We start from the raw sequence: 14157 nt of genomic DNA, 5'->3' as shown, positions 1-14157 counted from the left end.
GTCGACGAATATGCGCGCAACAACTCGTGGAAAAATCTTTTCTAGCGAAAAATATTATCAAGAATTATGAAGAAATATTTCGATTCGTTTGCACGGACAAACGAGCGTTGTAATACGGGGCAAACGAAAAGGTTCAAAGTACGCTTGTTAACGATACCATAAACCGAATACGCTGGACGCGATCGATACTTTAATGAAAATCCCGCTGTACTTCCATTTTATTTTCACCTCTCCTTTATTCCGTCCTTCTTTAATTCCATTGCACTGACCTAAATAACTGCGTTTCCGATATATGAAGAACAGGAAGGGGCTGGCCAGTTCTCGAAATGACGTAATCGTGTTCGTTGATCGCGATTCTCTGCGACGCTAAAAAAGATCAATGCGAATTGATCCGCTGCTGGTTATCAAAAGTGGAATTTTCCTTAGAGAGAACGCTCTAGTAGTAATTTCATTAGTGCATCGTTTCGATTAAATTCAAAGATAAGTTAAAAGGTTTCGATCGATGATTTACTCGGACAAGTGTTAGATCGTATCGCATCAAGTTGCCAATTTTAGAATAAATCAACCGCGACTCGTAAACTTAACTTGTATTTTGTTTAACATATTTTCACATTGTTTTCTTATTATTTTCACATTTCTTTTTTGTATCGGTTTAACTGTTTCTTGAGAAGCGAATTTAGAATATTACTCCTGTACGAGTTTGAGTCAGGCCATAGTGCTCAGATTGAAGCGTATCGAAATATTAGATCAGTTTTCGAACAAGATTCTATCGATGAGAGGATCGATGGTTTCGACAATATAATATTAAACAGAGATAAATTGAAAGGCAACCTGAAAGCAGAGTTGGACGTACCTCCAATGACAATTTTCGGTGCAACATTTGGGTGCAATGAATAAAGTTAAAAAATTAGAAAAGAAGATCAAAAGTTTGGAAGTCTATTTCTGAATAGAATTATAACTTTTAGTAAGAAATGAATACAAGATATGAACAATGGTTGGATACTAATAAAAATTATCGTTACGAAAAAAGTTATCCGTGGTCTGTAAAGGGAATAATTCATTATTCTTTTCTAAAACAAGGGTGTATCATAACAGCAACATTCTATCGCTAAGAAATTAATTAACTCGCATTTAAGTCGATAGACGTGAACTTATTCTTCCACATGACAACGCTCGACTATATACATCACAAACCATCATACTCGCTTTATTATATTTCACCAACCAGATTACACCAACCTCGTTTCGCCATTTACAATTGCTTTTAAGAAATAAAATATTCGACGCTCGAGAAGCTAAGTAAGAATCGAAGCGTTCGAAGAATTCCTTTACCATAAAGTTTTATAAAAATAAATATATCGCTTGAAATCTCGTTGAGAAAATTAGAAATGGCTCATATCTGAACGGTAATCAAACCTCTGACAACAAGCCGAAAATTTCAAAACCGATAAACGTTTCCATTTACTTTCCAATTAATCTTCACGCGATCTCCACCCTTTTCCACAATTCTTCCTCTTCCTCGCTCGAAATCTTAATTTAATAATTTAACAAATGAACAACAAACAAATGCCGGCAATGATAAAGGAGCAAGGAGTGCAGATATTGCTTAAATATTCCACACGATTCGCTATTGGGCAAAGAGGGGAGGTAGGGGGGGGGCCCTGATCTTCGAATTAATGCCGCGCCCGATACGTATCGCCGGTTAATATTTGCCGTCACGATACTACCCCCGCCTCGACGCGTGTACGCGTTCAAAAGCGATCGCATATCACGGTGAAAAATGAATTTGCGGTCGATCATACGTTACGTTTAATTCCGTGCAATATGCATTACAATACACGACAATGCGTTATTAATCGCCGCGGACTTAAAATTCAGCGGGTCGGTTTTACTCGAATGATAGATGCAGCTGTTTGCCCATAATAATCGCCAGTTATTTACTCCGTGAAACTTGTTTTATATATATATATATATATACAATTTTAATCGATCGTGATTTAAAAAGAGAAAAGTAAAACGGATAAATAAGCGATAAATAAAAGAGAGAGGAGAACGACATTGAAATTTTTTTCTGAAAATTGTAAAATTTCCATTCACACGTATACGACATGTATTTTTTTTTTCTTTAAATTTTAGAGATTAATCTCATGGTAGAATCGTAACAATGACGCAAAGATGGTTATATTATAACACAGGCGCGCGAATGAACGTAACAATATGCGTAACGAATAATTGCGTTAGCGTGTGACCAATGGGAGTCGATAATTGTACCGCTATTATTTGTTAATATTCTCTAAATGTACGATATTCGTACGTGTTATCAATAATATCGATTCGAACGGAACTGGAAATAAAATTAGGGGAAGCTTAACGGGGGTCGGTATATTTTTAATCAACCCAGTTAGCTGTAACTACGATTTCATGCGAAAGCAACGATCGTAATGCGATTATTATGATGCATGATACGATCTCGATCGTATCACAAGATTAGATGCAATTGTGATAAGTATAATCGGTATCGAAATAATGGAATGGAAATAACATCGGTATCGTATCAAACGACATTTGCGACGATAAAGTGATAACATTCGAATTAAAAAAAAAAAAAAAAAAAAAATTATTTTCTAACGCGCAACGAAAGAAAGAATTTGTCACACGCGTGCGAAGATTAGAAATGGATATTCGAAGAAAAGGGGGAGGATCAGAAAGAGGACGAAGCGATGACCCATTTCGATGATATCACCGTGCGATAGGAAAATTCATCAGCTTTCATTTTTTATATCTCTGGCGAAACTGCCGGGAACAGTAACAGCTGGATGAATAGAAAAACAACGCGAAATGCTCGCGATCATCTTAAAATTGCGTCGTTGCAACGACGAGATTGGAAACGGTGAGAGCGGTGATTTCCACCGTGAACAATCCCGGTGAACGAAACGTTATAAGCGAGCCACGTATTCGTTCCCCTTTCGATATTCTGTAAAATCCGATCCAGATGTGGAAAATTATACAGCGCGATGAAATCACGATGATATTGCTTCTCTTGCTGTAACGGCTCCCGGTTATCGTTTTCTCGCCGCCGATTATTATGATAATCGTTCCAAGGGTTTAAGTTGGACCGGCCCCTTAAAAATCTTTAAAAATTCGCGGATTTTACAGCGATATCGCCGATGAAAAATTTCACACGGTTTAAAATGTAAAGTGAAACGGGATAAAAATGGCGTTGCGATGATTCGTATATTTTAGAGAGATTCGTATATTTTGTTTCACCATTTCTTTTTACACGCTTAAAAAATTGAATCGTAATTATTCAAACATCCTACGAAACTGCAAACAGTTTCTACAATACAAAGTGTTACGAGGTATTTTATATCCCGTACACGTTGGGTACATAAAAAGTCAGAGGCAAACATCTTTCAAACTTTTCTTTATCTCTGTAACGAAATATAGAAGTTTTAGAAGAGGAGAACTGGAGGAACAGCAACACGTGACGCGACATGGAACTTTAAACTCTTCTCTCCTCGTGCATTTGTCCCCTCGACTGATCTCGTATTTTCCAAGTGAAGAAAAAAAGAAAAATAAAAAATTTATGTCCCGATGTAATAGCCACGTGTGTTAACAATTAACAAACGAGAATAACGAGAATCCTTGCCGATTTTTATATTCCTCCGAGTTTTATCTCTATCCGCTATTAATATCCTCTCCCTTTTTGTTCCGCGTTGCATTACGAATAATATACACCGAGCGCCGCATCAATTTTCACGTGATTCCGTTCCTTTTATTCCCCATTGCCTCGTGCTGTTCCACCGCCGGCGAAAATAAAGAACGCTTTGTCGCGTCGGGAATGTATTAGACACCTATCGCCGGCCATTTTACACGGGCCAACATAAAACGTGTCCCCCGTAATATATTACTCGTTGCGCCCCTTGCTTTTCTCGCCCCTGCAATTTCCGTTCCAAAGTCCAATGGAAAATAATAAATTTTCGCCGAACCGGGCTGACCAGGTTAATGCAAGAGATTACCGCGACCGTAGATTCGATCGATGGCCGAGAATTCGAGAGAGAGAGAGAGATAGAAAATAAGAAGTAACAAAAATAACAACAATAATGATAAGGAGAGAATAAGAGAGAAACGATGGTAAATGGAAGCCGGATCGAAGATGAAAGAGAGCGAATGTTGAAATTTATGATATCGGTCGTAAACGTATTTACCGGCGAAACCGTGTTCGTTTGCTTCGCATTCGCATTCGCGAGGGTGAGGATAAATTTTCAAGAAAGGATGGTGGCTCGTGTTGAATGAAATACACGCTCGATTCCGTGGTCAAAGTAAACGGGGAGGGAATTCAACCTCTTTCACTTTAAATTATACTCGCATTCGCAGAAAATATTTATTTCCCGGATCTCCTTCGACCCTTCTTTTCGTTTCGCTTCGGGACGACAGCAATAAATATTTTTCCCAATTCAGATCTCGTTTGTCGATTTTCTCTCTCCTGCTATCGCAACGTGAAACTCGCGAAACAAACTTGATCCAATACGAAACCCATACGATATTCCTCTCGAGGAGATCTGTTATTAAATATAACCTTGTGCAGCCTCGGGTGCGCCAATTTCCGCGCCGCATTACCAACTCTCTGTTGCGCTAAATTCTAAATATACCATACTACGACTCGAGAAGCGCGGCCGGCTAATAAACAATTAGGAGAGACAATGGAACGAACTAACTGAAACTAGAAGCAGGCAAAGTTACACGGGTTAGCCAGGGGGATCGCGTAATTCTCACGAGCTCGAGTTGATTAACTTTCGCGATTGTGATCGGTTCAAGACCATTCCGGGCCAAATTGGGAAGAACGCGGACGTCAGAGACGTCAGGGTATTCGACCGTCTAATTCAGAATTCACATCGGCTTCCAAATCGACCGAATATTTTATCACGTAGAAACGTAAATATGAACGCTTTAATAACTCCCTTCTCCCCTCCCTTTTTTAATTAGATCGTTTCGTCGAAAAGAAGAAGAGGGGATAACGGCGCGCGCGAGAACAGCGTGAGAGCTTTCATCGAGTTTAACCCCCTCCCTCGTTAAATTAATCCCGCGTCAAACTAATTAGTCGACGCTTTGATGAATTAATACACGGGCGTGCTATTAAAATCGTGCGCGCTGTTTCTATTCGCGTCGAATTATACACAATTAACGAGGCACAACCGGGTGTGCATCCTTCGTTTCATCGATGCGAGTCTTCAGACTCTGATTAAACGTTAAATTTCAGTCGGAAATCAAATTGGTATCCTCCTACGACGCCGTTCCATTCTCCCTCTCATCTTAGGAAAAGGATATATCGTGTCGATACGCGACACGTTCTATTTCTTATAATTTCTTTTACTTTTTCACCAATTATATTATACTCGAAGAAATTTAGTTTATAAACTGATGACTCTTGCAAAATCTAAATCGAGTAATTTTGATTAATATTCATTGGAACAATCCTATCTTATACAATCTAGAACAAAGATCGTATACAATAAAATCTATCTATATAATTGTACGGAATTAAACTTCCCTTATTTTGAATTATATTCATTATATATACAAACTGTCTCATCCAAATCCACCCACCCATTCCCTCGAACGAACAATCGAAGAGAAAAAAAAAAAAAAACAAAAGTGAACAAAAGCGGAGACACACGATGAAAAGCAGATGGCTGACCCGTAAGTTTTCAATTCGAGGCCGAAATTGACAAAATCCCCGATTCACTGTGGAGAACGTGAAACGGGGTGGAAAATTTGGTCGTCGATTGGTTGGGGCCATAGGAAACAGGAAGGAAAAGGGAAGAAAGGGGTGGAAGGAGGGTGGACGCGCAACGCAACAAGAAGGAGGATGGGGGGCGCGCTTTTTGCGAAACTCACATGGGAAGCTGACCGGAGGATGAGTCTGGGCGTTGTGCGCGTTGTGGGGGTGCCTGGGGGTTGCTGCACGCTGCCTGCAGAAGCAGAGGACCGCCGCCGTGACCAGGCCTGCCACGCTCAGGATAAGAAAAACCAGCGCGATCACGAACCAGATCGTCTGCATACCCAGGATCGTCGATGCCTCGGAGTCTGTAAAGGAAACGAGAGAGTTAAATCATTTTCGTCGAAAGAGAGAAAAAGGGGGGGTGGTATTTTACTGGTGATGGTAAAGATTTTTTCAGCGAGTTTCAGCGTTCTTTAAGATGCTTTCTTAAGTTTTCTTAAACGGAACATTCGGGAACGAATGTCGTTAATGTTCCTTTTAAAATGGGATTATATTATATTTTATACGGCTGATTATACCGAGTTAAGAAGGGAATTGAATTTTGTCGAAGAATTCATATTCCGCTTCATCGCAGAATATTTTTTTAATAAAGGTGAAAAGATGCTTTATAACGTTCTCGAAGAGTTTATCTATTTATGTCAAGGAATCGTTAGTTTGGAAGATACTTTTAATCTGAAGTTTGTAAAATTTATCGAATATGAATAGTAATCCAGTAAGTAAGTGTATAATAGATTTTAAACTTCGAATTGAAATTAATCTAAATTAATGATGTCTGGGTATAAGTAGATTAAGTTTTTTTTTTATCTCTGATATTTTATACATACTAAACGTCTGATTAGATCGTGATTGGATTTATCCAATTATCTTTTTATTTTTTTTAAATGGAAACATCGATAACGAAACGCAATATATAATAGGAGAAGCGAGCGAGGTTTATTTGTAGGATGATTTAATAGAACTCGATTATATATATATATGTTGAATCGTTATACCTTTAATGACTGTCCATTATTCACGAAAGGGAACTAAGGGTTACACGATTATAATAAACGAGTACGTGTATATTGTGGTTATTTAATGCGTTAACTGGTACAGAAACGTCAATAACTCTTCGAGCTATTAATTTTGGGATAGTTCGATAAATATTATACGACATCACGCCGGCAAAACCATCAATCACGTGAAATTAATAAATACACGCCCGGGGGTTGGCACGTATGTAACACGTATCATATTTTGTTACGAATAATTTGTAACATCGTGAACGATTCGACTATCCAAACGTCGTAAACATCGTAAATATCGTATATAACACAAAATATATACGGAATACCAAAACGGCGGAAAACAATTATTTTCATTTCGTCGAAAAGAGAACGCGCTCCCCTTATGTCATTCTTCTTCGAATTTTCGCGCGACGAATCCCGCCCCATCAAAGTGGCTCCATCTACGTCACGTAGACGACGCTTCTCCTTTCTTCCCTCGATTAAAATAGCAATGGCAGTTCATCTTGCTGCCAAGTGTCGGGTCAACTGACAACGGAAGAGAATTAATTCCCCCGGGCGTTGTACAATGCGTTCCAGAGAGCGGCCAACACAGAAACCGCCCTCTGGCAACGAAACGTGCACGCAGTTTCGTTGAATCGAGAGATCGATATCGTTCCGTGTGTATACTTTTTTTTTTTTTTTTTATCATTAGGGGTCGTACGACACGCTATTACCATGGCGAAAGCGACGAGAGAGAGAGAGAGAGAGAGGAAAGAAGAAAAAGAAATTTCGCGTAAAGTCGGCTGACTTTGTACTTTGAGGCTGCTCGGTCGCGCTTTGAACACGCGTGTCGGATTGGTTATCTTTTCGAAAGATCGAAGATTCAAAAGAATTTCATAATTATTCGCTTATTATTCTTCCGCGTGTTTGCACAAACACGATGCGAATCCTTTTTTAATTCGATCGTATTCAGCGGGGTAAAACGGATTTACGGATATCGAATTTACGACGAATTTACGACGAACGTTGCGCTTTGACAAATCCCTTCGCAATGGCGTGACGAATACCAATCGCGAAGATATGCAACAATTATTCAAATGAAAGCATTAACTACGTACTAATTATGAATTTTGCGGATGATTGATGATGATCTACAACGTCTCTGAATGTCGCGTAACGAACGTACCCCCTTGCTTCATCATCCACTGCCAACATCCCCTCCCTCTCAACGAGTTTGCGTATCTCAACCAGTACATTATCGTCGCGATTCGCTATCGAATTTATAATTAAAATATATAAGTTAATATAAATTAATATAAGGAAAAAACGGATTAATTTTTGCGTTTGAATAATAAATGAATGCGGTCACGACATCGATACGAACGTTGTTCCTGATCACACGTTTCGATTCGAAACGTAACCATAATCGATATGTCTGATGTTAAAATAGATTTTAACATCGCGGGAAAGGAACGAAATGGCCGTCGATCGTCGACGGGAACAGAAATTGATTAAAATGCTTCTCGTGAAACGGGAAACGCTGACCTCCGCTATTCGCTGTTTTTATCGTTTTCCTATATTTTGTTTTTCTTTGAAATTCCCTTTGTACAGGGCCGCAACGGATTATTACTTTATTGCGGATATTATCGCAGCGATTAATCGGAATGAAAATTCGATCAATATTAATAAATATTTCAAAGCGATATCAATTTCACGGTAAATTTTATATTTCCACGAATCTTTGTTTCGATCGATCGTTTGCTCCTCTCTAAAAAAAAAAAAAAAATACATCGATTAATCCAAATTTTATTCGAATTAAAATATATATATATATATTTTAATAATTATTATATATATAAATATAAATATATATATAAATATAATATATAAATATATTATATATATAAATAATTATTATATATATTTTATTTTATATATTATATATATAAAAATATATATATATATATATATTCCAATGATTATGAAATCGGTTTGAAAAGTTAGGAATCGAAGTTTAAGCAGCAGTATTTGAAGTAAGAATTCGATGATCCCGTTCTGGTTCGATTACAAATCAATTTGCCCGCGGCGTATTTCATTTGAAATCCGAAAAGACCCCTCTCTCCTCCTCGAGGGAAAAGGGTCTGGAAAATGAATCGGTGGTAATTAGAACTTACTGGCACAGAGGGTGGAGGTAGCCTCGTCGGACTCGTCGCCGCAGTGATTCACGCCGTCACAAAGGAGATCCCTCTCGATGCAAAATTCGTTCTGGGTGCATCGGAAGTCCTTGCAAGTGTGCTCTGCGAACCGACAAACAAATATTCACCGTTAAAGACGTGGTTCGCAAGGGGACAGGGAAATGGAAAACTTTTCCATCTTGCGAATTGAATTATCTATCGCCACGATCGAAATCCAATTTTTATTTAGATTCGTCGAAATTCTAGAAAACGAAAAGAAAAAAAATCTTTCAATTTACAATTCGAACCACTTATCAATTTTACACAAATTCGAACTAATTAGCGATCGGATACAATAATTTTCGATCTTGCGATTTTTATTTTATATTCAACGAAAATCAATGGTAATTTACAATTTGAACGATTTATCAATTTGATTCGATAAGGGGATCGATTAGTCCTAATTTGCTTCCTATAATGGCGAGATACGACTATCGCGACAAATAATTATTACGAATGACTCGTAACTCGGAATCGACAGTTCCGTCATCGAATTGCACGATACGATTAGGCATAAATCGAAACCGTCCTGTGTACACAGGCCGCAAATTCCAACTAATTAGCGATCGAATGCAATTATTTTTCGATCTTGCGATTGAATTGATCGAAAGATTTTTATTTAAATTCGTGAAAAATCAATGCCAATTTACAATTCGAACTAATTAGCGATCGGATAAAATAATTTTCGATCTTGCGATTCAATTGTGACCAAGATCGAAAGATTTTTATTTAGATTCGTGAAAAATCAATTTACAATTTAAACGACTTATCGATTTTACACAAACCACGGATAGAATCCAATAATTTTCTTACGATCTTGCGATTAAATTGTAACCAAGATCGAAAGATTTTTATTTAGATTCGTGAAAAATCAATGCCAATTTACAATTCGAACGACTTATCAATTTTACACAAATCACAAATAGAATACAATAATTTTCTTACGATCTTGCGATTGAATTGTGACCAAGATCGAAAGATTTTTATTTAGATTCGTGAAAAATCAATTTACAATTTAAACGATTTATCGATTTTACACAAACCACGGATAGAATACAATAATTTTCTTACGATCTTTGTGCGATTGAATTGTGATCAAGATCGAAAGATTTTTATTTAGATTCGTGAAAAATCAATTCTAATTTACAATTCGAACGACTTATCAATTTTACACAAACCACAAATAGAATACAATAATTTTCTTGCGATCTTGAATTGTGACCAAGATCGAAAGATTTTTATTTAGATTCGTGAAAAATCAATTTACAATTTAAACGACTTATCAATTTTACACAAACCACGGATAGAATCCAATAATTTTCTTGCGATCTTAAATTGTGACCAAGATCAAAAGATTTTTATTTAGATTCGTGAAAAATCAATTTACAATTTAAACGATTTATCAATTTTACACAAATCACGGATAGAATCCAATAATTTTCTTGCGATCTTGCGATTAAATTGTAACCAAGATCGAAAGATTTTTATTTAGATTCGTGAAAAATCAATTTACAATTTAAACGACTTATCAATTTGATAAGAGATCGATTAATCGAAACTTGCTTGCCACAATGGCGAGATACGATTGCAGCGACAAATAACTATTACGAATGACTCGTAACTCGGAATCGACGGTTCCGTCATCGTCCATCCAAGCGGGGGATAATCGATCGCGCGTAAATCGAAACCAGTCCTATCCGCAAAGGCCGCAAATTCGAGCTAATTAGCGAAATTACAACGTATCATTAGTCTCGCGCACACGATCGGGCACAATAAAGAAGAAATTCGAGCGAAACGTCTAGGCTGGCCGGCCACGGATCGATTAATTAAACGAGGACTTGCGTTTTGATATTCAACGCGTCTGTCTTTGCTGCTCCACCCCCTTCCCACCCCGTTTCGTATCGCGTTTCTGCCGATCTAACTCGATTAGGGACAAATGAATTGATCGCAGCGACGTGACCCGTTATAATTAGCCCGATGCGTTAATATTAACGAGAATATTAGGGGGAGGGGATCGTAGATATCAACATCAGACTGGATTTGAATAATTGCCTCTATATACCCCTGGATCATTGGATCGTTTTAATAAGCAGGGGCGACGATATCGTTGATCGATTGTAGTTAGATTTGGATTATGGAAATTCCATGATCCTTCGGGTTGGAGGAGGAATATTTTAAGACTATGTTATAATATCGAGTACGCGATGATGATAACCTTTTGGTAACGCGATTTCGAGGCTCTGGTAAAGTTCTTTACGACAAATCTTTACGAGATTTATTCGAAAAGAAACGTAGAATTTTCCCCATCTCGATAGCTTCAAGAATTCTCCAACTTAATTAAAAAAAAAAAACCTGTTCAAATGTTTCGAAACGTTTTTTTTTAATCGTTGGAAGAAACTTCTATCCTTCCAGAGACACAATGTGCTCTGGAAAGCGAGAGCGCCTAATTATTCGTTAAATAAATAGTTATATAACATTCATTCGATAATCCACGATCATAAATTTAATTGTAGCAATACTTTTATTCTTTACACGATTCGAATTCATCTTTACAAGCACAATTATTCTCGAAGATCGAAGAGAAACTGTCGATAAGTGCGAGCTATGTAACCGATCATAACAAAATTGGACGAGAAGAAAGAAGAGAGGAAAGTTACGAGAGAGTAACTCATTCGATAATCCACGATCACGAATTTGATCGTAATAATATTTTTATCCTTCACACGATCGACAATTATTTCGAATCTATTCGCGATCACAGTTATTCGAATATATGAATTCACCCTTAAAATACACGTGAGCCAATTATTCTCGATCCAAGGAAACTTGCGAGCTATACAAAATGAATGAAACGAAACGAGATAAAGAGAGAGAGAGAGAGAGAGAGAGAGAGAGAGAGAGAGAAGGGAAGTTGCGAAGTATCCCTGTGATGCCCTTCGGTTCGCAATTATAACTCGTGAGAGGAGTCGGAAGGAATCGAAGGCGATAAAAGGCGAGGAACGAAAGAGGGTTGAATGGGCGATCGGAGGAAAAAGAGGGGTCCACTTGCGACCTTTTAGGGAGCGTAATTTTCTATAATTTAATAGTCTTCTTAATTCTTTATCCTTCCCTGTACGCGTGTTCCAGAAGACCAGACTCGAATCGTTTGCTTGAAAGAAGGGAACGGGAAAGAAGAGGAGGGGAGAAGGGAGAACACGTTGAAAGGTACGCTTCATCGCGATTAAGAAAAGATCGTCGACGAATATGACGTATAACGTTATATTTGCTGTGAATTATTGGAGGATCTTTGAGAAGATCTTTGGAATCACATTGGTGCTTCTTCATATTTCACATTATGGATTTTATTTGGTATTTATCGGTTACGTAGACACGTTGTGGAGGAGATTAGGTTAATTTTTTCGAGCAAAATATTTTACTTCATGCTCGATGAAAGATGAAACTTTTTTTAAAAACTGTAAACGCGATCAAATAAATCTGCAAACAATTTATAGAATATGCAGACCGTTTATGGAATATGGAAAAAAAGCAATATTGAAAACCAATTAATCCGATCATCGATCGATCAACTCGCTATTTATCAAGAAAATCGTTTGAACGTTAATAATACATATATCTTGGACGATAAATATTTCAATGTTTACCCAAGTAACAATTACAGAGACGGATTAATCGCTACTGGCCATTTAAATTCCGCCAAAAATACAAGGTTTTCAGGACGAGGCAATTTTCAGCCTCCATCGCATTTATTTCGTTAATATCGCGTCGGTTTCGCATCGAGGGATAATTAAATACCTTGGTCACGAACGTGAAACGAATGCTCGCGTGCTGGCAATCGTAGTTTCGGCGTTTCTAAACCACCCTCTGTTTAACTTGCCGCGTCAATTATTCGTGGCACCGATCGATCCGGCTCTGCCCAAGTTTTTTACAACACTCGCCACAAAACTCGAGATAACGGCGAATTTCTTCCACGTATGGCGAGAATCACGCACGTCCATCTCAGATTCCTTCGATTCTTAATTACTCTCGTCTCGGAACAAACGCGGTCGTGCAAACACGGATAACGGGTGAAAAGTAAATTTAAAAGTAAATTTCGTTCAAGGAGATATAGAATGAACGAGGAAGACGAGATATTTTTACACGGAGTGATTAACACGATGATATATATATATATCTGTGAATGCAATTTCATCGGGGATGGAGAAAAATCCGACGTATATATATTTTCCATCGGGCAAAACTCTCGAACTTGGACGTGAATGGAGTTTTCAGCACCGCCATATATCACGCCGCGATTGCAATTCGACCGACGAAGACTCGCTGGGGGCTCGTTGACTTTCTATGGAGCACTATGGGACTCCGGAACTAGCTCTTGAAAGTCCACAACCGAGCTTCCAGTTTCGTATAAATCGCATCGTAAATAAATTTATACTCCCCTCCTAATATAATAATCTTAATCATTCTCTTTAATCTTCGATCTCGATGAAGGGGGCCTGCCATTTTGCAAAATGACGTACGACGCTTTCGCCCGTTGATCCAGGCATAAAGGAAAGTGCGAAATATAAAGTGCGTCCGGGTTAAAGCTGAAAAGACGATATCGGTGCGGCGAGGCGGGGGGAGAACAGGGGAGAAAATAGGGCGATTCATCTTCGATGTCAATATCCTCGTTCCCGTCAACAAAGGAGCTATCATTCCCACTTCGCCTCTTTCGTTCCTGGCGGTATAAAAAAATTTTGCAAAATACTCATCTCATCTCGATAAATCGAACGATCACACGCGACGTCCTTTTATTAATTAACGGAACGATCGAAGGATTAATCTGTTGCGAGGAAAGGAAGAGATTGTCGAGGGAGGGGGAGAGGGAATGAATAAAACATAGGATATCACTCGACGATAAATTGGCCGTTGGATTATAAACGTATTCCTCCCATTTTCCCGTGGTAATAGAGTTTGGAAGGGAGCGGAATGCTTCGTAGCAGAGAAGTCTGGGATCGGTATCGCGACACGATGCTAATCGATGAAAACAAGGCGAAACGAGAGAAAGAGAGAGAGAGGGAGGGAGAGGGAGAAGGGTGGCCTGCTCGAAACGGCGCTGTTTAACTTTCCCGATTGCCTAATAATTTAACGGAGTGGGCAACCGGCGAATCCGATGCAATTT

General features: G+C 38.3%; 1 protein-coding gene across 1 annotated transcript in view; it reads right to left on the bottom strand.

Annotated features, from left to right (window-relative positions):
* The window catches only part of LOC122715930, a 188745-nt gene that overhangs the window by 11340 nt on the left and 163248 nt on the right, over positions 1-14157 (bottom strand). The window contains exons 4-5 of the mRNA XM_043938527.1: positions 8943-9065; positions 5899-6087 (exon numbers count right to left, since the gene is read on the bottom strand). Coding sequence (XP_043794462.1) covers positions 5899-6087; positions 8943-9065 — 312 coding nt within the window. The remainder of the gene's footprint in view (positions 1-5898; positions 6088-8942; positions 9066-14157) is intronic.

This window comes from Apis laboriosa, unplaced genomic scaffold, assembly GCF_014066325.1.
Source record: "Apis laboriosa isolate Shangri-la unplaced genomic scaffold, ASM1406632v1 scaffold40_cov151, whole genome shotgun sequence".
NCBI classification, from domain to species: domain Eukaryota; kingdom Metazoa; phylum Arthropoda; class Insecta; order Hymenoptera; family Apidae; genus Apis; species Apis laboriosa.
Note: the sequence above shows the minus strand (reverse complement) of the source record. Positions and strands in the feature narration are given on the sequence as shown.